The 27,348-nt window shown below is 40.6% G+C and overlaps 1 protein-coding gene across 2 annotated transcripts in view; it reads left to right on the forward strand.

Moving 5' to 3' along the window:
• Window positions 1-27,348, forward strand: part of Madm (MLF1-adaptor molecule) — a 367,777-nt gene that overhangs the window by 130,487 nt on the left and 209,942 nt on the right. Inside the window, exon 2 of one of the 2 annotated variants that reach the window (XM_067156994.2) lies at window positions 15,680-15,697. The exons of the other annotated variant lie outside the window; for it this stretch is intronic. Coding sequence (XP_067013095.1) covers window positions 15,680-15,697 — 18 coding nt within the window. The remainder of the gene's footprint in view (window positions 1-15,679; window positions 15,698-27,348) is intronic. 2 annotated transcript variants of the gene reach the window in all.

Consider the following 27,348-nt stretch of genomic DNA (forward strand, 5'->3'; position numbering starts at 1 on the left):
CTTATACTTGAGGTGGCACAGCTCTTTTCAGGCACATCCACAGTGGAGGTAAGCTGCATGTCCATTTTTAACGACTCTGACAGTACCAAGAAACGAACCCTGAACTCAGAGGACGGCGACCAGTAACGCTAACCGTTACGCTACGGAGGCGGACATAGTACAGATAAAACAATGGAGGAATATAGAAGATACAGTGCTTGTTGGAAACATGAAAAAAGCTTACCAACTTACTAACAGCCGGTTCAAGGTGCGCAGTAGCCGCACCATCGATATTCTTGGGAAAATTGGGAAAAACTACTGACGAACAGTGAAGAAGTGTACGAGATATCTTCAGCATGTGGTATGATTATTGTGTTTTGTTTTTAAATCGCCGTTCCTCTACTTTTCTTCAGCTAGATGAGAAGTAGCATATTATCAATACATCTTTGAAAGTATTCGTTCTTTCTCTGTCCTTTGCAAGTCACTCGTACAAAGATGCTTTCGTCATCATAATTACAGGACGTAATCAAGTATAGCCACGCAAATTGTCCAAATCGCTCGCATCGACGTGGGTTAGCAAGGCCTCCTGAACATGACGTCACCAGCAATAGACCCAGAAGGTTGAAACTTCCACCAATTTGTGCGCACGTCGACGAGCTGGAGAGCCAAGGTTCCTCAGTCGAGGGCCGGGCCGCCTCATTGCCACGAGACGTCATTAACACTCTTAATTAGTGCTAATAGGAGACTGGTGCAATCTTGAGGGGGCGTCTCTGGCTTGTCACCAAGACGACTGCGATTTGAATCCCGGACATGAGATGCGAAGTTACCTGTGATCTCCAAAATTTACCTGGAGCTCAAGTTGTATTTAAATTGACTGTTTAGCGTAGTATTGCAAAGTACTACGAATTTTCCATAGTTTTTTACGATTTTCTCATATACTACGGCAATACGGAAGCTGTACAGATAAGTTTCACGAAATTTAAATGCTCTTCATACATTCTCCCTTTTCTCGCAAACATGAAGAAAATGTTTTATATGTTGGAGACTCGGTATTAGAAACCAGTTCGTGAAAAAATGGTGAAATAGAGGCATTTGCACCTTTTAACAGCCGACGTAACATCTTGTAAATCCTCAGCGTGTTCGTTTTCTGTTTATCTGTGATTTAATAATGAGCTGCCTGTGTTGATTATTACTTCCGTTTCATGACTGCTTCATAATGTTTTTTTTTTTAAATCTGCTTGACGTTCCACCGACACAGAAATCTTATGGCGACGATGGGACAGGAAAGGGTTGGGAGTGGGAAGGAAGTGACCGTGACCTTAATTCGGGTGCAGCCCCAGCATTTACCTGGTGTAAAAATGGGAAATCACTGAAAACCATCTTCAGGGTTGCCGACAGTGGAGCTCGAACCCGCTATCTCCCAAATGCACAGCACGGCCAACTCGCTGAGTTGTGTGTGTGTGTGTGTGTGTGTGTGTGTGTGACAAGACTTTTTTTAAAGAAAAAGTTACCAGGTGTACGGGAACTGCTAGGAACATGAAATTTGAAACACGTTTACTATTGACTGTTTTTTTTTTTAATCGTAATTTTAAACCTTATTAACGTAGAAAATGTTGATATTTATTTTGTTTTAAAGTCTTAAAATATCAATAAAAATGGGTGTCCATTAAACAATTACATAAAATTATATAAATTCAGTGTAACAGTCAAAGTCTGAAAATTACCGTTGACACAAAAGCCCTCAAGCTGTAAAGTATGTGTACTCAATTTCACAATATTATTTATAGTCTTCTCAAAGTATGTGCTTGAATTTGTTAAAATTAGCATTGTGAAGATAGGAGGTACCACATCTCCTTAAATGCAAAATCTTATATTTCCATACTGAACGTTTTGTTCTCTGAATGGGTTATAGCGATACCATGACATAATCAAATCAAATACCTATGCAGCTATTCGCTAAACAAGAGATGCCAACCTCTTTGTTGTAGAAAAAAGACGAGAGCATCTTGCATTGCCCTTCGATTCATCCACATTCTTGTGTTTTTTTTTTTTTTCATAACGTGGACAACCATCGCGCGTTCCCCACGTTTAATTGAAAAAATCACATTTGCGTGTTCTATAGAACATATAACCACAAGTGTCAACTCGCCATTTAAATTGTTTTTGAGGGCTTTAGAAATACTTCAGAACAATCCAATTAATCATGCATAATGAAATACACTTCAAAGTTGCAAAATTCGTATATAGCCAAATTGAATAATCATCACATGCCCTCAGGATATATATTCAATTTGCTTTACGTCCCACCGATACAGGTGTTACGGTGATGATGGGAAAGGAAAGGGTTGGGAGTGGTAAGGAAGCTACCTTTATTAAGGTACAGCCCTGACATTTACCTGGTGTGAAAATCCATACATTTTTACTGCGCGCCCTGTGATAAAGAGAGATTCACAGATTTAGACAGCTATTCCGAAATCCATCAACACCGATCGTTGCTGACATGGTCATATTGTTCAGTCGGCATGGTGACGAGTTAAATAGCGATGATGGTCGTTGTTGTTTTAAGGAGGTACAGAACAGCGTGATCATAGGTCCACATTGATGAGGAGGTTAATAATTAAGATAACCATCGAAATGAAAATGAAAACCCGGAAGAGAAATAATACGAGAAAAGGGAGTCGTGAAGGGTGGTGGAAATGGGACTGCCTTGAACGTCAACGAGCCGAAAGAAAACTTAATACGGTCGTCTACAATGTCCTAAGCCCAGAAAACCGATCAACAAGAAAAGTGCACTGACTCTTGTTAATGGAGATGTGCTGTTCTCTCTTAGGCTGCCATTGATGCAGTTAGAGTATAAAAGGCAACCCGTCGACGACGGTTTTAATAGCTAATTGCAGTTGTCACATTCCTGGAGTTGGAAATGCACGTGAAACAGGAGATATCTCGTGGCTGTGATCTTGATTCTCTGTGTCATCCATTGTACCCTTGCCCTGCTACACACAAACACTAGAATGGGGTTGAAGAGTTTGTGGAACGGCTGTTTATTTTATATATCATTCACCCTTCAGCAGTGTTTCTCAAACCGGGTGTCGCGACATCCAGGGGTGTTCAGCCTGAAGGTTTATGGGGCGCCGCAGAGTATCTCTTTTAGAAAGCAGCGGTGAAATATTCCCGAATACAGTAATCTACTCTGACTTGAAAAAAAAAAAAAAAAAGGTTTACAGCTGTCTGATAAACTCAAGTTACCTTCCATATCTGAGGACAAGTGGTTATGTCTGGATAAATCAGTTTTTTTTATCGGGAGTAGAAGAAGAAAAAGAATTGGTAGAGCTTAAATATGAGAGGAACTTGGAAGTTAAATCAACGAGATGATTGAGAAAATTCTGGATTTCACTTCAGAATGGTTTTCCACATCTGGCTCAACAGGCTCTTGTGGTTTTGTTGATGTTTTCAGCCACATATTCTTGCAAAGCAGGAGTTTCTGTGATGACCAATACCAATACAGTCAAACGCGACAGTTCAAAAATGCTGATTGATGAAATTTGATTGAATCTATCCATATTCGTCCAAACATAAAACAAATTTTTAGGACTCATCAGGGACGAGTAAAATTAACGATGAATACTTTAGTTTTCCTTCTCTTAGAATAGTATGTAAATATGTTTCTTTTACCTTATATAAGGTGCCTCTGTGGATCAGGGGTAGAGTGTCGGCCTCCGTATCCCAAGATAACGGGTTCAAACCCGGCAGAGGTGGTCGGATTTTTTAAGGGCGGGAAACAGTCCATTCGAAATCCATTCGACGATGTGGGCAAGTCAAAGATCTCTGGTGACACATTTGGTGTTTTCCCGACAAAATTAATTAAATCACAGCCACAAACGCCCAAGAGAGATTCGGTTTACTCTGTCTGCCATCTAGTAGGTCTAGAGTAAAACGGAACTTCGAAATTGACGAGCAGATAGATGGCGTCAGATTGAAATGTCTGCTCACGGTAGCTGAAGGCATACGATTATTATTATTATTATTATTATTATTATTATTATTATTATTATTATTATTATTATTATTATTATTATTATTATTATCTCATATAAAATGCAGATGATACTAGAAATAAGTGTTTCTTCTGTTTATCTTATGAAGGGCACATAAGTAGCTTATGAATGTGTGAGATGCTTACGTTTGAGGTGTAATGTGTGTCGCAAAATGTTGGTGATCGGTAACGTGTCGCCATGAAAGAAGCTAGGAAAGCGCTGCTCTAAAGCATTCGATTGAGATTGAGTTTCTATTATTTTACCACCTGCTGTTCTTCAGGGTATTGCTCTTTACCTGGCTGTGCTACCTGCTGAGAGAAAGTCCAGTGTTCGTGGCCCGACACTAGGAAGTAAACGGATGAACTTATTACAAATACCTTTTGCTAAGATATTGGTAATGTTGCTTCCCTGAATACAATTAAAGCGCGGTGAAAGTTATTTCTGACCCCCTGTGAGTGGGGGACTCAGATGAAGAATACACCCACGATATCCCCAGTCCGTCCTAAGAGGCGAATAAAAGGGGCGATACTTTTGAAACCATGAGACTATCTGTGATAAGTACCATTACGCGATGAACACCGTTGCGATTAGTACTACTACATGTGCATAGTTGTGCTCCCTCTTAGAGCAAAAATCACTATTATCTGAGGAACTCGTACCGCTACTGTTTCCGTCTGGGTCTTTGATTAGTATCGTCGGGGGAGGATCACTTTGGGAGTAGTGACATTATAATTATGAAGGACACGATATGTGTTGCTTGTGGGTAGTACCATAATGTGTGATACACCGTGGGTCTATGTTGCCTATGATTAGTATTACTATGTGAGCAACACCATGAGTACACGTTACTTGTCAGTAGTAGCCTTATGTGAGGAACACAGTGGGTGTGTGTTGCCTGTGAGTAGTGCCCTTATGTGAGGAACACCATGGGTCTGTGCTGCTTGTGAGTAGTGCCCTTATGTGAGGAACACCATGGGTCTGTGCTGCTTGTGAGTAGTATCCTTATGTGAGGAACACCATGGATCTGTGTTGCCTTGAGTATACTCTCATGTGAGGATCACCATGGGTCTACGTTGCTTGTGAGTAGTATCCTTATGTGAGGAACACCATGGATCTGTGTTGCCTGTGAGCAGTACCCTCATGTAAGGAACGCCATGGGTCTACGTTACTTGTCAGTAGTAAGTATCCTTATGTGAGGAACGCAGTGGGTCTGTGTTGCCTGTGAGTAGTGCCGTTGTGTGAGGAACACCATGGGTCTACGTTACCCGTGATTAGCACCACCATGCGAGGAACCCCACGATTCTTCGTTGCCCGTGATTGGTATTACTATAGGAGAAACATCATGGTTCTGCTTTACAAGTGATTAGTACTATGAGGGGCCGGTGGCATGGATTTTGGACCCCTTTGGACAAAAAGAATCATCCCAGAAAATAAGGCATTGTGAATCGGATCCACAGATTGTTTTGGATTCGTGGTCATTTTTTCATCATCGTTAGTTTTAGATTCTAATCAGTGGATACATGTTGAAATTTTAAGTATCGTTTCATTTCGGTGCACCTTGTACTGTTACTGGCCGATGACCTAGCTGTCAGGCTGCTTTAAACAACACTCAAGTTATTTCTGTAGTTTGAGTTGATCTGATAACTTTTTCAGTCTACTGTAAATTGACTGTATTGTGTTTAGATTGATGCTTTCACGGCCCGTAATTGTAGACGTGATAATGAGCTTTTGTGCTTTTGCCGTGGCAAGAAAACAAGGAGAATTTTTTATGTTTCGCAGAGAACGCTGCGCCGCGTCTTCAGAAGAAAATCTCGACTGTTCACGAGGAAGAGTTCTCTGCGAAACGTAAAAATTTCACCTTGTTTTCTTGAAACGTCAAAAGCTCAAAAGCTTGTGTATTTTTATTTGTTGCAAGTGACGTCAAATGAAAATACCTATACATGGTAGTCGAAACCATTTTCTCTTCTTGTTCCTGACCTCTTCACAATTACTTGTCGTTAGCACTAATGTGGATTGAGCCCCGTTTTACCACCAGAAGTCTATTTCTGACTCCAACCCTATCCTGGGGGTGGGGGGGTGGGGGTATATTCACTATTGGATATTTCTGTGGTAGAATGTCTGTGCGGAATTATTGTATATAAATGGGAAGATGTGTATTAATACTAACACAAAACACCCAGTGCCCGAACCAGAAATATCAACCGGACATGGTTAAGATCTCCGCCCCAGCCTGGAATCGATCCCAGGGCCCTCTGGACCCAACGCAATATTACCCTGACCATTCAGCAAAGAAGTTGGGCGGGGACCATTATTATTATTATTATTATTATTATTATTATTATTATTATTATTATTATTATTATTATTATTATTATATTCCGGGGTTTATCGTGGACCGCAGAGGTAAAAGAAGGTGCGGGGCTGAATGGGTCTAACTACAATGTCAAGAAAATAATTTAAAACTTAAACTGAAGGTTATATTTTCAACCTTAGCAAATTTTCATAACAATGAATCGTCAGGTACAATGACAAATTTTGAACAAGACAAGAAAATCCAAAATTTAGAGGCTTTGAAAATCTGGGCTTCAAGCCCGTCGCTTTTACAATTCTTGAGCTCCTGGCTCAAATTTACAAAAGAGCACAAATTTATACAAGGGCAGAAATCCCCTAATTCATGGAGCACTGGCTCCCAAAATACAATATCCAGCCTTCAAGAGGCATTCGGTAATCTTACTTTAAAAAAGAGCTAACAGGCTCTCAGTTTTCCAAGCCTACCCAAGGAAACAACTAACACTTCCTGGCCTCTCAAGGCACCACTTACAAATAGAGGAAAAGAAAAAAATGTTTATACAGGGGTATTTAATACCCAACCTACTGGGCCTTCATGTAAAAGGAATACCGGTTAAATAAATGGCCCGAACATGAAATGAATGGAGGCGTTTGCTTACGCTCCTAGATATGAACTCTTAAAACCTAAAGGGCACTAGGCCGATGAAACAGGGGCTATTCCCAAAATAACGAGGTGAGTCGTATATAAAGTAATTTACCACATTACAGAATAAATAAAAATAAAAAACCAGCAGTGAACGTAGTCGCCTCAAACCAAGATGAAGGGGAGCTCGAGAGGGTACATCACTCTCTGTCCCCGATTTTCAGTTAAAGATTTTATGAAATTATTACATAAGTCGGCAGAAATTACATTTTCAGAAAAGTAGGTTACATAGGTGATGATTCGGACCTTTCCCTCGGGTTAAACTGCGGAGCTAGCAAGAAAGAAAGAAAGAAAGAAAGAAAGAAAGAAAGAAAGAAAGATTTTATGTGGCCATTACCTTATAGAAGCTCTAGCAGCTGACGAAGAGGCCTCCCGCCTCCTGCTTGACACACACACTCAGTAAGATGATGATCAATTGGCCAAGAGACGTGAAAATCCGCAGTTTATAAACCCTCCGGGAATGTTCGAGACCATTCAAGATTAAACTAGCCACACTTTCTCGTTTTATTGGTTAATTTAAAAGTTACACTCAAAATAGAAGAAGAAGAAGAAGAAGAATACTGTAATTGGTAGAAAATCAATTACAGAAATTAGGGATTGGCTGGATTCAAAACTGGCGGAAAGAAAAGATAAATATTGCCAACCCAAAATAAATGAACATCAATTAGTAAAAAAAACTTATGAATACAAAATTTCTTTAAATTAAAAGTTCCTTCACTTCGCATCAGGGTGCATGATCATAGTTTTTTAGCAGTGACATCTATGTCCAAACTTCTTGATGAAGGGCAAACAAAACAAGTAGAAATTCACACAGTACAAGAAACTTTAATAAAATTATATCAGATTTTAGTGGCGACATCTTCAGAGTAAAGTTCTGACTTATTGTATTATTGGTTTCACATTTGATCGATAGAGGAGTTCTTTTAGGCGCTCATTTTGCACGCGCGGCGTTGAGGGGTACCTCCCGGTACAATTATTATTATTATTATTATTATTATTTTTATTATTATTTTTATTCGTTACATAGTGAGTTGGCTAAGGTCGCGTAGTTGTGAGGTTCATATTCCATCCTCGGCAGCCCTAAAGATTGTTTTTCATGGTTTCCCATTTTTCAGACCAGGCTAATGCCGGGGCTGTATCTTAAGACCACGGCTGCTTCCTGCGCACTCCTAGCCCTTTTGTCTTCTTTCAAGTGGCGAAATTAGGGCGCCTGGACCTCTCTTTTGACATCCTTCAGTCGCTGAAAACCTTTGATATGTTAATGCGGCGATAAACCACTAGCCAAATAAACAAGATTCGTTGTGGCCAACTAGGAATCACGTTTGTATTTATTTCATACATAGTTCTTTCATCCGTTCGCTGAGTTTCTTCTTTTGCCCATCCTGTACCACTTCGTGTAGGTTTTTCGGCGAATTTGTGTTTATGTGTGTTCTTAATTTTGTTCCATGTTGAATGGTTTCTTCGTTAATACCAACAGCAAGAAAACATCTTGAGGTACCCTCTAGAGCTCTTAGTTATCACACTGAGGTAGATTACATTGGATTTCCCCTGTACCTTCGACTGACTTGATATGTACTCTCCGTAGTGCAACGGTTAGTGCTTCGATTCCCAGCACTGTCAGAAATTTAAGATGGCTGGTATGTGGTTAAAAGAAGGTACATGCAGCTCACCTCCATGAGATGTGCCTCAGAAGAGCTGCGCCACATGGCGGAAAAGACAGAAATTTTTTAAACTGGCTAGCATTGTAGTAATAATAATAATAATAATAATAATAATAATAATAATAGTAAGAACTGCAATTATTATTATTATTATTATTATTATAATGCTTCGTTTATCTCGACAGTTGTTTCAACTGATCTTAGTATGTCTTACATCCGTATCAGAAAGCTGCACCATCTTTCCTGACGGCTTCATCAATGCTAAATTTACCGTTATCTCTTCATTTACTAATACCTTCATGCGTCTGTTCCCATCCGTTCGTATCGTAAGTCACTGTCGCTAATTTCATGTTTGTTAATTTGGATTTATTTGTCATAAATTATCTGTTAAAATTAAAACATAATTAAATGAAAATTATAATTTTGTCTGTACACTTTCATTTTTCCCCCTCATACTTCGTTTTTGTCTCGGATGAGGGAAACACAAGTTGAAAATAGGTTCAATTTAACTTTAATATCTCTCTCATCACGGGAAAACTGTTCAACATAATTTCTTGAAACTTGGTATGTAAGTTTCGAGATAGACAAGGTGGACAAAATGCTATATATTATTTAATTAGTAGGCCTACACTACGGCATATCAGAATTACGGGGGAAAGCCAGGAAGCGTAGAATTTCTTCTTTAATATTTGCTGTGTGGAAACTCGGTACATAGCCTACAGTAGTAAAAATGAGCAAAATATAATTTCCTGTCTGTAATATTCATGCGTTCCTACGATAGGAGGAGCAATGACTGAGATAAGTTGTTTTTTGAGTAGTGGCACTATTTATTTTCTAGATATATAACATACATATCAGTTTGTAGGCTTTACAGGCCTTCGATGTAGCCACAAATGTTTCGTACAACGTATTCCCAGCGACGCGGAATTCTTTGGATACCATCGGTACTACCTAATTCGTGGGTGGCGCAAAGAGACCGATCGATTGAATGCAGAAAGTATTCCTCAGTTCGGAAGCGAATCCCACGCAGTGGTGCCTTCATCTTCTTGCCAAAAATCAACCTCCGATTTTTGACAGGTTTCACGATTCTTAAATAACCGGAAAATTGTATTCTGCAATAAAACTGTGACAGGTTGTCGTTGAGTGTTCTCTCCCACAAATTTTTAGAGTACTGTGTTTGGCTAGCAGAGTTCGTCTAAAATGACATTACTTTATTTGCCCCCGGTGACTCTCCACAAATATTGTGAGTTGTATAGTTGGTTCCTTCCCTTATTTTAATTCTTCTGATCCCTTTTATCACTGTCTTTGATTATTGGACGGCACTAAGATTTTGTCACATATAGACACACTGGGACACATGGTGGTACACTTTTCTTACATTTGGAGGCAGTTAAAATGTCCTGCAGAGACATTCAAATCGCATCTGCCCGTTCCTTTACTGGGGATGGCTTTTCCATCTTTGTTTCTCCTCAGAAGGAAATTTTCTACAATTAAAAATGCTCGAGGGAAATATTTTTCAACCCGATTAGCTTGAAACTTTGCACAAATGTGCTCCTATATACAGTATTCATAATTTTGTAATGTCCATTTTATGAATTAATGTAGTTAAACGCAAGGAAGAATAAACTGATTTAAAATTGCCACTTACCAACAAAAATATTACAAAATTAGCTTGTAATTATCTACGAGCATAAGACTACGAATTATTTCTTTGACCTTTCTGAGATTAACAACCACGTTTCAAACCAGAAAGCAAAAACTTTAATGGGCCTAATGCATTTATAAAACAAGCCACAATTCTGAAACTTACTTCAAACCAAATTTTGATTTATTTTCTTATTTTAAACTGTATTAACGGTCTTCCCAAATATTGTTGATGTACCCGTTTATGGCATTGAACTTTTATGGAAATGTTTACATCCAATATGTTTTAGTACTATAAACTGCAAGGCCTTTCAGTGTTCTCTATAGCCTCTTCTTCCTGCTTGGTTGTTGAACCCTGCACTTAAACGACCTTCTGCATATTATTAACTACGACTTCTATTGTCCGATTGCGCTTTTTTGCTTGTGAATGTGATGATACCTGCCACGTTATGTTCCTCAATCTTCAACCAACATTGCATGTTGATGATTGCCAAAGTTCGGAAAAGTAAGGTAACACATTTTAGAATACGCACTTGTTGAGGATGAAATGTTATACAGTATACTTTTTGGTTTCTTAGTTTAAGTATTTCACTTTGTTCTTTTATGAAACAGGGCATGGTATTCATATTAGAACGTGGTATATCTTTGTCTTCTGCCTTCAGCCGTTCATTTGTTCTTGGCAGCGTGGACTTTAAAATCGATATCTTGGAAACATCGATGTATTTCACCCTAACATCGATTTGATCTCAGTACTGGCGATATAAGTAAGAGCTTCAGGGAATAGAAGCAATCTTGTAATTACGATATATATTCTGAGTTTATTGCATTGAAGTTCACGGCTTGGACATCTTATAAACGTCCTGAACATCGAGCTAGAGACTCCTCACTCATCGACGCTACGATCCTTATAGAACTTTATCTTCGGAATGATGATCTTCCATCGAGCTCTGTCAAACTTTTTTCTCCATCTTGTGACCTCTTCCCCAGCACTCGGAAGATACTCCTCCGCATCACCAGGCCATCGCTTTCTTGGTCTGACCTTATATCTTTTTTCCACTATGATGACCTTACAAAACCTTCGGTGCCTAATAGCATCCATCTAGTATGTCTGTCTGTTAGGTCATCAGCCCAGAGGCTGGTTGGATCCTCGAATAGCACCACCAAAAGTTATGCGGTTATAAGGAAAACGCAAAAACCAATGGCAGCACCGAAATGAGGCGTATTAGGCAAGACTAGGAGTGAGGTAGTTTGCCATTGCTTTCCTCATTGGGTCAGAAAGTGCTATTGCAGCATGACTGACCCTATGAGCAGCACCTTTCATGACACTCTGATGCACTAGTCGTGCTCTGAATGTCATTACTCAGCACCACCCATACCCCAGCAGCTTCCATATTGTCACAGCCATGGATGAGACTGGGACTTCAGTGGAAGCTACACTCCCCAGTAGTAAGTAAGTAATCAAAATATGGCTGACTCCGCCTTGTTATATAGGCAACTTCTTTGCCTTCCCTGCGCGGGTTATAATCTGTCATCCCAGGCGTACGGGAAGACTTATGCCCCAACACTTCTTCGATTCTGGGGACTGGTCACTGAGGAGATGTATGTTTCTATTCTTCGGTGTCCTTGTGATGCTTGCGACGAAAGAGGCCTCTTTTGTGGCAAGGGCAGAATCAGATTTTCCATCACAACGCCTCAATACACAGACCGCTGCGTAATATGTCTATCCTTCTCCATCCTCTGTATTCTCTAGATCTTGCTCCGGCAGATTACTTCCCGTTTCCGAAAGTTAAAGCCATGCTCGAGGGGCGGAGATTCGCGATACCCGATGAGGTGAAGACGAATGAGTCGTGTGCTCTTCGGAAAATGACCAAAGATGGCCTGCAGGTGTTCCGAAAAGTTTAACAGACGCTGTCAGAAGTATGCCACTGTCCGAGGTGGCGGTGTGTGAAAAGGTTACATGTCCTTAATAAATGTTTGTACACTTGTTTGGACCGAGCGAGTGGTCGCGCGGTTTGGGTGACGTAGCTATCAGCTTGCATTCGGGAGATAGTGGGTTCGAACCTACTGCCGGTAGTCCTGAAGATTTTCTTCTCTGTTTTCCCATCCCTACACCAGACAAATGCTGGGACTGCACCTTAAGGCCACAGCCGCTTCCTTATCACTCCTGTCCCACCATTGCCGTATGACCTATCTTTGTTGGTGCGACGTCAAGCAATTTTATTTAAAATACAGATGTTCGGTTACTTTTTGACTGCTGTTACTTGTCCCAACGACTCACTCCTGAAGTCTTCATCACGGACACCAAATCCTGCTCCTGGGACGTCCTAGTACACGCGTCCATGTTTCCTTTTAATTGGTTCAAATATTTTCCCCCAAGTCTTAATGATACTATTCATCACCTTACTGTATTTGATAAAGTCATTGGCATTAAAAAGTGTTACCTTACATTTGATTATCTTGAATGTGCATGTGACTATGGAGAGGAGAAAGCTGTCAAGGAGAACATCACATATAATTCAGTAATCATTCCACTCGCAAGTAAAATAACAAAGTAACTTCTCGCTTAACCCATAGAACTTTAAGAGGGAAGTACGCTTAAATACTGCTAAGACATGGATGCATGAATGTCACAGAGGCTGGTATTTATACATCAGTAATATTGCATACTTATGCAGCTTTTACAAGTAGACTACAGGTTCGTGCTAAAGGGCCATAGCAAAATTAGCTTCATGCATACTGTTGGTAGAGGCGGGAATCGCACACATTAAAAATAACTATATATCCAGTTCAGTTCATATGAAGACAGAGCATGAGTACTAAAACCATTTTCTCGATGTTGACATACAGATTTTATATATAGGTCTATATATAAAAATATTGCAGAAATGCATGGAATTCTCAAAACATACGTGAGTTTGGGCGTAAGTCATGGCAACTTTTTTGTGAGATTACGAGTGCGGATGAAAAATTGTAATTATATAAATGAAAACATACAGTATGGACAATGCAGAGTACGAGGTCAGGAACCATCCTTGAAAACCCATGAACAGCGTTGTGCTACTCATGTTTATTAGGGTAGTTAGAATAACATTACAGCTTTAGTGTTACAGGAATATTACGGCTCACGTAACCATCCTAAAAAACCTTCCGAGTCGTCCTCCACTACATAGTCCACAATACGCTGCAGCAATATGGCGGGCACTAGATACCATCTTCATCATGTGTAAATCGGGTCATCTGTCGCCGCACGGCATGTGCAATATCCTCTAGCGTCCCAAACCGTCTACCACCTAATGGTTCATTTACTTCTAGTATCGGGTCGAAATACGGAGAAGGGTCTGGAGATTGTGGTGGATGTTCCAATACTTCACATCCCTGGCGCTCCAGTAGACGCTGTACATACTTTACTGTATGTCGCCTTTGCTGGCGATCGACTCGCAACTGATTTAACATCGCTTTCATGCACTAACTATAAATCATAGAGCCACCTAGCCATCTAGTGAAGTACACATACTATGGATGGTTTGCTTGAGGTATGTCATCTAGTGATACAATCGCGTAACCGTCCTACACCTTGGCTGAATGGTCAGCTTAATGGCGTCCGGCTCAGAAGGCTCTGGGTTCAATTCCCGGCCTGGTCAGGGATTTAAATCTTAAATGGTTAATTCCGTTGGTTCGGGGACTGGGTATTTATCCTTGCAAGTCACACCACTAATCGACGCAGTTTCCTGTACACTGCTCATGGTGCCCACCCTCCCCAGGTCTGCCGTACAAGGGCTACACCAAGCTAGCAGTAACTACACGAAATTTTAAATCGCGTGTGCCTAACTTTGGAAAGAAAAAATGCTATGACTTATGTCCCAAGCCCCGTATATCTCGTACGATGAGAAATTAACAGTAAGGTAGGGGGCCATATTTCGTCCCTTAGTAGATTTGGACTTGTAGAAATTCAAGAATATTATGGGCAAGACTAGAAATTGGTATATATATTACGGAATATATTTTGCACTTACGGGCAAGTTACAATGAAACTATTATAATGTAAGGTAGTCAATATTTGACATGAACATAAACACTACAAAAACTAAACTGCCAAAAAAATGTGTTCGTAATTTCTTCCCCCATCAAATTTATGAAAAGTACGTTTAATTTTAGTATATTTTTCCTTTCTAACCTTACCAAACACTTTCCGAACCTATAATGAATTACTTGAAGGCCATTTATGAGAAATGTTTTCTTGATATTCTTTTTAACATAGTCTCAGCGTTGTTAATAGGATGTTAAACGTTTTACTTGCACGTTTGTAACCATTATCTTGTTCCTCACTGCCTTAATAGCATTTTTCATAGCCTTCTAATCCCACGGCTCGAGTTTTCCCATCTGAAAATAACAACAAATAAAATGAAGGGGGATGAAATTACGAACATTCCCTAACGTATTATAATGGCCGCTACAGTAATTCAAGCCAACCACATTACTGAAATGCAGTACACATATCAGTGCTCGCTCTAGGAATAAAGGCTCTTCATTTGAATGCTGCACTAACTCAGCTCAGCATGAAAAATGAATCCTCCTTGCACACGGAAACTAAACGTGGTGCACACAACCAACTCTCACACCAAGTCAGTGGGATGAGGCCACGCGTGTGCGCGGGTGTAAACATTAGGTACCAAGCGTGCAAACCGAAAATCCCTAGGGGGACGAAATTAGGTGCGGGGACAGAATTCGCCCCCCCCCCTACCTTAATTCATTACAAACTGCAGATTCCGTTCCTTGTATACCATTAACTTGTCCACACTGTCGTATCATAGACGTGTTAAGTTGTGAATACTTCTGTTCAACCATTATGTTCATCAGGAAAAGCAAAGGTAACTGTTAATGTGCTGCAAACAAAGTTTGCTTTGCATTGTGTGTAGTCGAGTTACATTTTATTGCCGCCCCCCCCCCCCCAGTCCATTGGTAGATATGCTAGTTCCACCGTTATTCTTGGTACTTGTGAGCTCCTTAATTTAGTGCTTGTCGCATTTAGCACTGAACCCTAGCACGAATATGGTCGGTTTATGTTTAGCACTTCAGTTTTAAGTATATTGACATGTATTGATACACAACACACTCACATTTAACAATATAATACGGAGAGGGGGTCTTAACACAAATTATCTCAAATTTCTTCTGTCACACTTTGCTTCGTTCAAACTCTTTCAAATTGACAACGAACTAAACAGCATACTTTTCTTTAATTCACTCCATTTTTCTTTCTGTCTACACGTGGGGCTGCTGGTTTCATTCATCTCTTCACTCACTCACACCCAGACTGTGTATTTGATCTGCGTCTTTTCAACCTGTTTCTGGTTCTCTTCTGTTTCTAGGTGCTTCAAGCCGCATGGGTAAGTAATAGGTCACGTCTGCCAGCACGCTGGGTGGCCTGTGATCTGGTCTCGACCACCTCTGGGGGTCAGTAACAATTTACAACTGTTTTAACATTTAGTTTTAAGTTGACATATACGAGTACAGTTGAAACCGGTTACTGCAAGTTTTTCGACGATTTCAGTCTAAAGGATGTTAATATTCTAAACAGTACCTACCCCCTGTGGGTGGGGGACGCAGACGAAGAATACACCCACGGTATCTCCTGCCTGTCGTAAGAGGCGACTAAAAGGGGCGTCCAAGGGATTATGTGATTGAAACCATGTAATTACTTGTGATCAGTACCGTTCGTGCGGGAGCAGCTGCCGTGAGCCGCGCTGAGTTGCGTTGGTTGAAGAGGTTGATTGTTAGAGAATTTGAAAACACTTTCGGTAATAACCCACGGGTGTGGTCAAACACTATTTGTGGTGCATAGAGAATAATGGTGGACATTTTGATCAGATGTTTGTACACTGTGTTTCTAAGGTAGATTACATCCGAACGCAAATTGCATTTTCTGGGTAGTGACTTATGGCACATTCTGTATACGTGAGATTGTTTCGTACCGTAAATGAGAAGTGAAAGAAGTTCGTAAATCCATTGCATTAATGGTAATAATTATATCGAACGCCTTCCGTAACATTTTCCATTTTGTGGGTTTCCATTTATCAAATTAGTATTCTTTAAACCTAATGGTGACAGATACAGTTGCCGTAGGAATGCAGTTAAATAATAGTTAAACCTCAGTACTCTCTACCGTGTTAATATCCGAAAGGCAAACTGGCCTGCCTTTACTGAACAGCTTGATAAGGTATTGGGATGGATTCCCCCAACAAGTGACAACTATGAGAGATTCACAGGTGCCGTAATAAGCACAGCAAAGAAGTTTATACCTAGGGGTTATCAAAAGGAAAATATTCCTGGATGGAGCGAAGCTAGCGAAGAACTGTATCAAGAATTCCAATCAACTGGAGACAAGAACACAGCTGATCAACTATTACACAGCCTGGACACTGCTCGCCGACAGAAATGGACAGAAACAGTTGAAAACCTCGACTTCAAACATTCACGCAGGAAGGCATGGTCCTTGTTAAGAAAATTAGGAGATGGGAGCCGAGTAGCTCGAGGCATTATTCCTATAAACCCCAACAAAGTTGCATCTCATATCGTGTCAAGTTCAAATGCTCCTAAAGATCGCGACCATACCATTGCAATCAAAAGGGAAATCAGACAGTCTTGAGGGCAGCAGATTTTCCTCTCCATTCTCTCGAGAGGAAGTTGCTGTGGCTTTAAAAGATGTGAAATCAGGAAAAGCCCCTGGTTTTGATGGCATTCACCCAGAATTTTTAGTGCATGTTGGGAAATATGCAATGATCTGGTTAGCCAAGTTCTACTCCAATATCTTAGAATCCCTCGACTTCTGAAACAGACAAAGATCATCGCCATTCTCAAACCAGGTAAATCTTGTAAAAATACTCAAAACTACCGCCCAATTGCAGTTCTGAGTGTGGTTTACAAATTACTGGAGAGACTTCTTTACAATAGAATTGGCTGAGTAGTTCTTGACCATCTACCCATTGAACAAGCGGGCTTTCGCCCAAATAGAAGTTGCACAGACCAGGTTTTCTCTCTGACTACACATATTGAAGCTCGTTTTCAAAATCAACTAAAAACCTCAGTTGTGTTCGTGGACCTTACTGTAGCATACGATACAGTATGGAGACAAGGACTCATCTACAAACTGCTTCGAGTAATACCTTGCAAGAAAATCGCCAAGCTCATAGAAAACATGCTTATAGACAGGAGGTTTCGTGTAATTTTGGGAAACAAGACAAGTAAGGATAGGATCCTTAATAACGATCTTCCTCTAGTATCGGTACTAGCACCTCTGCTGCTTAACTTATGTATATATATATATATATATCAGACTTACCGAAAACAGCCTCTAAAGCATTTGGTTATGCGGATGACTGGGCATTTGCAACGCAGGGCAAATCTATGGAGAACACCGAAGATACGCTGACAGTTGATCTCGCCACCTTAGATCAGTACTTTCATAAGTGGAGACTTAAGTCAAGTTTGAGTAAAACTGAAGTCTCATGTTTCCATCTCAACAACAATGCCAAATTCCAGAACGCTAGACTTCCCCACAACAAACACCCAAAATACCTCGGAGTAACCCTTGATAGAACACTGTCCTTCAAGGAACATCTGAAGATGACAAAAGCTAAACTCCAGTCACGGAACAATATCATCCACAAACTGTGTGGCACCACCTGGGGTTCTTCTGCTTCGACCTTACGAACTTCAGCCCTTGCCCTTGTCTTCTCAACTGCAGAATATTGCTCTCCAGTCTGGCTGAACAGCTGTTACACAAAACTGGTTGATACTCAGCTAAATCATACTTTGCGCATTATATCGGGAACCATAAAATCTACCCCTACTTCTTGGCTGCCAGTTCTGAGCCATATTTCTCCACCTCACCTACGGAGAAAGAATGCCTTGTTGCATGAGTACCAGAAGCTATCGAGGAATTCCAATCTGCCGATTCATGGAGATATACCCTACGCCTTGAACAACAGACTTCGGTCCAGAAATCCACCAATAAGGACTGCCAAAATCCTGGTTGACAAATTCAGCCTGCAGCAGGATTGGTTTCAAGAATGGACTTCTATGGCTCCAGCTGAGTATCAGAACTTCCCCTGTATAACAAGTTTTCCAAAAGGATTTGATCTACCTCGCAAAACCTGACAACCCTCAATCGTATCAGGACAGGCCATGGAAAGTGCGCTGACTTCTTCTATAAATGGGGCAAACTTCCCTCCCCGGAATGTAGCTGCGGTGCCCCTAAGCAAACAGTTCGTCATATAGTGGAACAGTGCACCCTGAGTGCTTATCAGGGTAGCCCAAAAGACTTCCTTGACTCAAATCCTTTTGTATAGACTATTTGCAGAGCTTGATGGTGAAATTTGTAACCTACATAGTGTACTGTATATTTAATTTGTGATTGGGTGTTTTTTAATGTCATACGCTAAATAAATAATAGTCCAATGTACCTGACGGGAACGATGTCAGAGCTAGCCTCAATATGTTAGAGGTTTAGAGAATGGACAGCGCTTTTCCAAAAGCGAGAAACATTTCAAGATAAGCTATCCTATTTCTGAAGGAAATTGCCGCTGATGCTTGATACGAAGATTGAACTAGTTATTCTAATTAGCTGAGATATTTTCCAAATGAAACAACTAAATTTGAAGATATTCATAATCTAAAAAACAGACTTAACCTGCTTCAGTGTGGCGTTCATCCGAACCATTTGAGGATTCATTTTGTCGCCAGTAACGAATTACAGGGCATGTTTTTATAATTGTTCGTTATCGGTACCATCTTGTCTTATGCTTGTATTTTGGTGCGAGTAACCTAGGGCAAATTTCCACGCAGTGAAATCCTTCCCTAATGGGAGAGTGAATGAAAAAGGCCTTTACGTTATACGAGCATGACAATGTCTTCGAAGGTGGAAGACCAAATCATATCCGAGCGAGTGGTTGCGTCGTTTGGGCCACGTAGCTGTCAGATTGCATTCGGGAGATTGTGGGTTCGAACCCCACTATCGGTTGCCGTGGTTTCTCGTTTTCACGCCGGGCAAATGCTGGGGCTGTACCTTAAGGCCACGGTCACTTCCTTCCCGTTCCTAGCCCTTTCCTATCCCGTCGTCTCCATAAGGCCTGTCTGTCGGTGCGACGTAAAGTGAATTATAAAATAAAAAGTTCAGCCCCGCTTGTGAAATATCATCCCTCAACAGAAAAGTTTTGCAAGAGTCTGTCTTGATATAGAAGGTCTGATAAATGTGGCGACCGCAAAATGTTTCATCTTCTATATTTATCACCCTGAAACCATGGCTGGAGATTTCTAGCAATGCTGATATAAATACACCTTCAGAAATGTGATATTCTTGATGAAACAGTGACGTTCCTAAGCAACGAAGGCATAAAAACAGGCATAGTTATCCTACTTGGAAACCAGTCACATAGTAAAAGAGGCTGTTGAAACTATACGTCAGTGTTAGTAGCATTAGTGTGTGCAGAGTACTACCATTACGTCAGTGTTAGTAGCATTAGTGTGTGCAGAGTACGACCATTAGCGTTGATTGTGAACAACGGAAAGATCCTATGTACAGATTTACGGCAAAATCGTTGGATTTGAAGTACTACTACAGCAGAAGGCACAGCTTCTATGGCTCGAACAAAAACTTCTAATAGAATCCCCGGCAATTGTTTGATTACAATTGGGCGTTCAAGGTTGACAGAATCAGCGTTATGTATTTATTTGTTTTTTTTATCCATGTTAGTGGTGATTGATTGAATGTAAAATTTGGTTTGAGATTGGGCCAGGAGACAGGCGAGACAAGGCATTCACCACCCACCCACTACCAGCCAGGCCACTCTTTTTTGGTCACTATGAAGGATGTTTTCAAGTAAATCGAAATGTAGCAACGTAACTACTTGACAGTCAGCACAAACAGTTGATGAAGTATCTAATCAGATAGTAGTACACTCCAGTGTCAAATAAGCTGATAGTAATGATGGTAGAACCCGTTGTACTGACCACATAACTTACCATAAGAACGACCTTGCCTTGTCGCTCAGTAAGCTAAAGGTTACAAGGCCTGTATCCCCATACTATATGGCAGGGCTGGCCACAACGAGGCTCACGAGTCGCATGCGGCTCTTGAGTCAGTCTCGTGCGGCTCTTGACACCAAGCTTAGAGTACAATTAATTTATATAATTAATGCAAACTAACAACACCTCGCGGTCGGCGGCAGTCAGCAGCGATGTGCGGCTTAACGTTATTTAATGATTTGAGATTACTTAAAACTTAATTTTAATTCCTGGAAAATCCTTTTGCTGTTGATGTTGTGGACGATGTCTGCCCTGTTTCATCACCAATAACAAAGGATACAGCAGCTGTAGAGTTGGAGCTACTAGAACTGCACGAGGACGAAGGAGTGAAAGGACTCGAACGAAGTGGCAATTCTACCATAGAATTTTGAAAGAATGCTCCAGAAGAAAAATACCCACTAACAAAAGAGTATGCTAAGAGACTTACCTCAATCTTTGGGGCTACATATGTGTGTTAATCACTGTACTCAACGATTAAATTCATTAAATCTAAATATCGATCTGACCGAGCTCGATAGCTGCAGTCGCTTAAGTGCGGCCAGTATCCAGTAATCGGGAGATAGTGGGTTCGAGCCCCACTGTCGGCAGCCCTGAAGATGGTTTTCCGTGGTTTCCCATTTTCACACCAGGCAAATGCTGGGGCTTTACCTTAAGGCCACGGCCACTTCCAACTCCTAGGTCTTTCCTATCCCGTAGTCGCCATATGACCTATCTGTGTCGGTGCGACGTAAAGCCCCCAGCAATATATATATATCGATCTGAACTAAATGATGAGCATTTAAGTGAATCTGTGCGAACTACGCTTCTCAATTATCAGCCAGATTTCAAAAAACTAACAGCAGAAATGAACACTCGAAAAAGCACTTCTCAAAAGTAAAATCTCATTTTGATGTGTACCTGAACAATATTGTTCTGTGTAGTGTAGAAAATAAAGGTTCCTTCATTTGTTATAAAATGAAAAACCTGTCTTTATTTTATAAACCATTTTCTAAACATGCTCCCAATTTTATCTCCTAAATTTTCTCCTAAATTTGCGGCTCCCAAAATTAAGGTTAGTGGCCACCCCTGCTATATGGCTTGGTTTGGACAGAATATGTTCACTATGGTTCTTATAGATACTGTTATGTGTGACATGAGTCTTCCTGTCTTCAAAAGTCCACCAATCTTGAACCTGTGGCACAAGACACGAGCTCATTCAGTAACCATTCAATCATGAGTATCATTTAACAGATTGATCGTTGACTCATGTGGTTAGCTCAGTCCCTCCTGTTGATCGCACATGAGAGTGAATTGAATAGCATTTAACTCAGCCTCCAATATTAATGATCATTATTCGACCAATGCATCTCTTGGCAGAATATGCGTAAAAATATATGCATCTAAAAATTCTGCATAATTACACATGTTACGGAAAATAAACCAACAGAAACATTTTTAGGCTTGAGAAATGGCAGTCGTGATCTCGTAAAGTGTGTTGGTTTGAAACATCCGCGCGCAACTTGATTTACGGATATCACTTCGACAGCGGATGAGTAGACTGCATATGTGACGGCGTGTGCGCCCTCTCTAAATGTTTAAATGTCTTCAGTCCACGTAAACATGTCTTGGCGAGCGATCATACGGTTCAACGACACACTCATCGTCGCACTGGTCCTGATAAAATCTTAATTCAGACACGGTTGCGAACCTACTTGCAGTCTACCAAAATGGCGTGTCAAGCGTATGGAGGAGATATCGGCAGACAAATTTACTGTCTTGACTGTCTGCGGACTGTCCGTCCTCGTTTAATAGACATCTGAAGACATCGGTGGTAACTCCATTGTTGTTTTGAACAACGCAAGACCGCATCGAACAGCAGTGGTGCAAATCTTCCTCTAGAAGTCCTGTATTGCCCGAATACAATGGCTTGCTATGTCTCTGTACATACATTATATCGAACTTGTTTGGGACATGCTGAAGCGTGCTATTCCTCATTCTCCCGTGACCCACCAACGGAATCATCCATACCGACGTCGAAGAGTGGGGATCGCCTGACAACTTGATCCGTTGTATACCGCTTGGAGTACGGGCTTTGCTGGTCGGCCATGGGGGCCTTGTCTCAGAGACGCCAAATTCAAGAAAATATCATTCCTTGTTTCGCAGGCCAAAGTTGTTTCTATACTTGTTTTGTGATATTTTCAAACCAGAATAAATTATTCAACAATCAGTCATCAATGATCTGCATTTAGGTTGTCGCCCAGCTGGAAGATTCCCTATCAATTGTTTACTTCATATTTACAATTGTTTAACTAGCTTCTTCTTAAGTATTGTCAGCAAACTTGGAATTGTATTGAACATTTCCCTTGATATTTTATTCCAATCCCTTACTCTTCGTCCTATAAATTCATATTTGCCCCAGTCTGTCCTCTTCATACTTTTCTTGGTAAAGTAGTCTTGTGTTATAATAACGGATCTCTCAATCCCTAATCAACTACGCGTCCAGGGCGAACAAGCGCTACCCAGGACTTTTCTTTTTTTAATGTGTATGTATTGATACGGTTCACATTCACTGCCTGTATGATCGTCTTCATGCAGATACATTTAGGTCTACATAGTTTGACGTGAAGTGACCTTGTCACGCAATGTTCATGGAGTCGGAAAGCATTGAAAACGGTCTCCTGCGTATTTCATTAACAGTATCGACTGAGCTGCCGTACTTTCGTTTTCTTCTTTCACCATTTACTCTCAATCAGCACCCCTTGTGGATTTAAGGCCAGTTTACGGTCGGATTAAATCCAGGAGATACTGAACAGAATGCTGCGATTCCTCACCCAAGGAGTCTGATTGTTGATGGTATTTCAGTATTTGTCTTAAATGTGAAATTTGTTGTCTCGAATGCGTAGTATATTATTATTTGCTATGATGCTTGGAAATCTGTATCGTATTATTATTATTATTATTATTATTATTATTATTATTATTACTACATAGCATGGTTGACATTTCCAACGGTGTAACAGTGTTTTTCATTTTAGAGACTTACAGCATTGTGATCATTAGCGAGTGAATATTTTATAACCTGTGTTTGTGGTGTGTGTTTTTTGTTTTGTTTATGAATTTGAGCAGTCGTAGTAAATAGTGAACTGCTGTTTTGAGTTTTAGATGGCCATATACACAGTGTAATTCAAATTGGTTTGTTTATTATTGCATTTAAATTAAATCCTCGTAGTTTGCAAACATTTCTAGTTGATGACCTCATTAAACCCTTAACTTAGCATTTTTGGTTTTACAGCTTCTTCCTGTCACTTGGTGCAATGCCACGAAACGGTGGCTAGCGTGACAAATTTTCCCCATAATTCGAAAAGTAAAAATGAAATCGCATTCCATCTTGTGGCTACTTAAACCGCTAGACGTACAAAACTTTTATATTCTAGGTTTCAAGTTTATTTACTGCATACTGTTAGGTAGGAGGAATATTCTCGGGGTAAAAAACTAGGAGGGTTTTGAAAAATCCTAACTGTCTTGTGAGTGAAAACGTACTGATGGCCTTGCTGTACTTGGAGTGTGCTTCCACTTCTCCACTTCTCCCATTCTCACATTTTTAAGTTAAAGAGGTTAATATTTCTTAAATAAATAATTTGCTTCTTACCGTTCCGCGTGACAGCAGTCATATGTGGCACATGGCTTGCGTATGTCTAGGATTATCATTTATCTGTTTTGAATTGACTGCTCAACTGAGGCCGGTAGCATCGTTACTTGATTGGAGTGATAACACCGCGTTACGTGATTTTAGAAACCAAGAGTTTATGTAGAAATCCTATCAGTCATATGAGTGAAACTGTATTTACTGATACCCTTACATGCAGTACCGTGCAGAACTGGATTTAAAGTATGGTGCCGCCTCCATTCTGCCAGTCCTCTGCACGAAATATCCCATAGATTTTTGCACAATACTATAACTAAATTCAGGTATAAATGTAACTAAAATGGAGGTATTCGGATTAACTAAAACAATAAATAATAGAATTTCTTCAAGGAAATATTAAAAAAAGAAAAGTACAATTATCTTTTTATGCATTATATACATTATTTCTCAGTGTACGAAACTCGGACGCCATATCTACAAACGGGACTAAGAGGTAAATATATAGTGTATAATAATCGTGAGGCGCTCTTAGGGTGAGAACAGGAGATGTTAGTATTCAAGATTATTATTAATAGTTGTTACTTTTGGACATGCTTAACATGAAAATATTTTCTATTTTTATTATTTTTTTGTGGTGGTGTGGGGGCCGCTAGGCAGCAGCCTATCGCAATATCCGGCCCTGCCGTAAAGTATTTTTTCCCAACATTTTTTGTTATTTCAAAAGCGAATACATGTGTGCGTGTCCTATGGCACTGGGGGGAGAATATCCATAAAAAAATGTATTTTTTTGCTTATCTCAAATTGATGGAAATGAAAAAGTAATTTAATTTTTGAATCCTTTACTCTTCTTGCATTAAAAAATGCTGTAAAACATTCTTTAAATATTGTATACTTATTCTGATACAAGTTTCATGCAATTGGTTAAACATTACGGGAGGCAGACATTCTTGATCACCATAGAGTAGTCCGTCTCCATGGCTAAATGGTTTGCGTGCTAGCCTTTGGTCACAGGTGTCCTGGGTTCGATTCCCGGCAAGACCGGGAATTCTAACCATCATTGGTTAATTTCTCGGGCACGGGGGCTGGGTGTCATCTCGACGCGCAGGTCGCCTATGGCCGTCAAATCGAAAGACCTGCACCTGAAGAGACGAATATGTCCTCACACTCCCGGCACTAACAGCCATACGCCATTTCATTTTTACGACAGAGTAAATAACAAATTAAATGGTTTTATTAATATGTGCAACAATAATTGTTTAGCATATCTGGCCACCGTAACTTGCCATTCAAGTCCCCTTAGGAGAAGTGTCATCTTGGTTTGAGCAGAGGAATACATGGTAGTGTGCAAGTCACGGAATATTACGCTGTGTGTGTGTGTGTGTGTGTGTGCTGGCTTATGAAAGGAAAGCTTTCGTCTTGCATTACCATTTGAGTGTTGTTGACCCTTTTCTAGCTTGAAGTTGGGCCATACATTTACTTCTGCTGGCCATTTGAAAAAATAACCGGTTTCAACTGTAATTGAATCCCAGTCAGTTGGAAACTATGTTCTGTTTACCGGCCTGGTTGGTATGTTGTTAAATGTTGGTTTTTGCTTAGCTTGTAAGAGTCTCATTTCAGTGTGTCTTAATGTGTATTTATTGACATTGAGTAAGGAAAGTTTTTAAAAAAAAAATCCTTCCATGTGTGGTTAAACTATTAAACGTATTGCTATTAATCTTCCTCTTTCCGAAAAAAAAAAGCATTAACATGCTTAGGATACGTTTTAATAACAAGAAACACTAGCATGTAAATGAAACTTTCCTTTGTGATATTTTATTAATTGTCTGACCTTATTAGAGCAACTTTCTTGTAGGCCTATCCTAAATATAAACTGCCGGTACTAAGGGACTTAACCTGGACGTTATTATTTTTTAAATAGTAGATAACTATTTATATACTGCAAAATTGCACTGTGGTCGGCCCGGCAAATGTAACAGTTCGGCGTGGTACATGATTGCAATGTCGTCAGACCTAGTACTGGCCGTGCGAGTAACAAGTGAGCGCATGATGGGAAAGACGTGAGAGATTGGCGTCACATTTGCTTGCGGCCAGATTGTTGGTGCCGTACGTATGGGCTAGTCATCTCCGAAGTCATACAGGCAATGGGCCTTCCATGGGCCAACATGTTCGGTGTGCCATGAGTACGTAGGTTAGTGCAAAATCACCATCGCCAGGGCCAGCTGCCGTGGAGTGCAACGTGTTGTGGAGACGGGTCACCGTCGAGTGACTTGGATGGGTCATATTGCAACAGATCACTCACGAATTCAATGCTGGATAACAGCGAAGTGTGAGCAGCCGTACCATCCAGGAGCCCAGCTTGTTGCAGTGTGGTACAGAAGCCACTGTCCTACTCGGATACCACCGCTCACCGCATGTCACAAGGTACCATTGAATTCTCAAAGCATGGAGAAAGATCGTAAGTCGTGGTACCAGTTCGTTCACGCAGATGGCAGAGTATGAGTGTTGACTCCCGTCGGCAAGGTACAGTTGAGACCAGAGGGAACTGTTCACATGGAATAAAATGGGGCCCCTGGTACATAAGACAACATTCCTCACCGGTGGACGATACGGGAATCTGCTATTTCCACTCATTGGTTAACCTCCAGCACATTGTAGGAGACCTGTACGTACAGTGAGATCGTTCACCATCCACTCGCTCCCGAATTGTGGGTGATCGGTTCGATCAGGCAGTCGATCATCATTGATCTGCATTCAGGGCCGCCACCCAGGTGCCAGATTCCACCGATGCCCCATTAACACACTAATTAAAAATGAGAGGACTTCTTGCTGAAACTCACAACCTCACTTTTCATCCCTATCAGTTGTTTACTCAGCCTTTTCTTAAACGGTTTCAAAGGACTTGGAAATTTATCGAACATTTCCTTTGATGAATTATTCCAACCCCTTAATCGTCGTCCTGTAAATGGACATTTTCCCCTATTTGTCCCCTTGAATTCCAACTGCATATGGCGCTTTCCTACTTTTAAAAGCTCCACTCATGCTTTCGCGTCTGCTAATGTCATTTCACGCCATCTCGTCTCAAGTCTTCCCAGCCCAAAGTTCGCAACATTTCCGCAACACTAATCTTTTGTCGGAAATCACAAAGGACAAATTGTGCTGTTGGATCTTTACCAGTACTCGTATGAAGACTTGGTGTGGTTCCCATACACTGGAACCATGCTCTAATTGGGGTCTTGCAAGAGACATTACGCCCTCTCCTGTACATCTCGAAGCCGTGCGAAGAGATCTGTAACCTTTCTTTACAACCTCGTTAATGTGATTACCCTAATG

Source organism: Anabrus simplex, chromosome 13 (assembly GCF_040414725.1).
Source record: "Anabrus simplex isolate iqAnaSimp1 chromosome 13, ASM4041472v1, whole genome shotgun sequence".
NCBI classification, from domain to species: domain Eukaryota; kingdom Metazoa; phylum Arthropoda; class Insecta; order Orthoptera; family Tettigoniidae; genus Anabrus; species Anabrus simplex.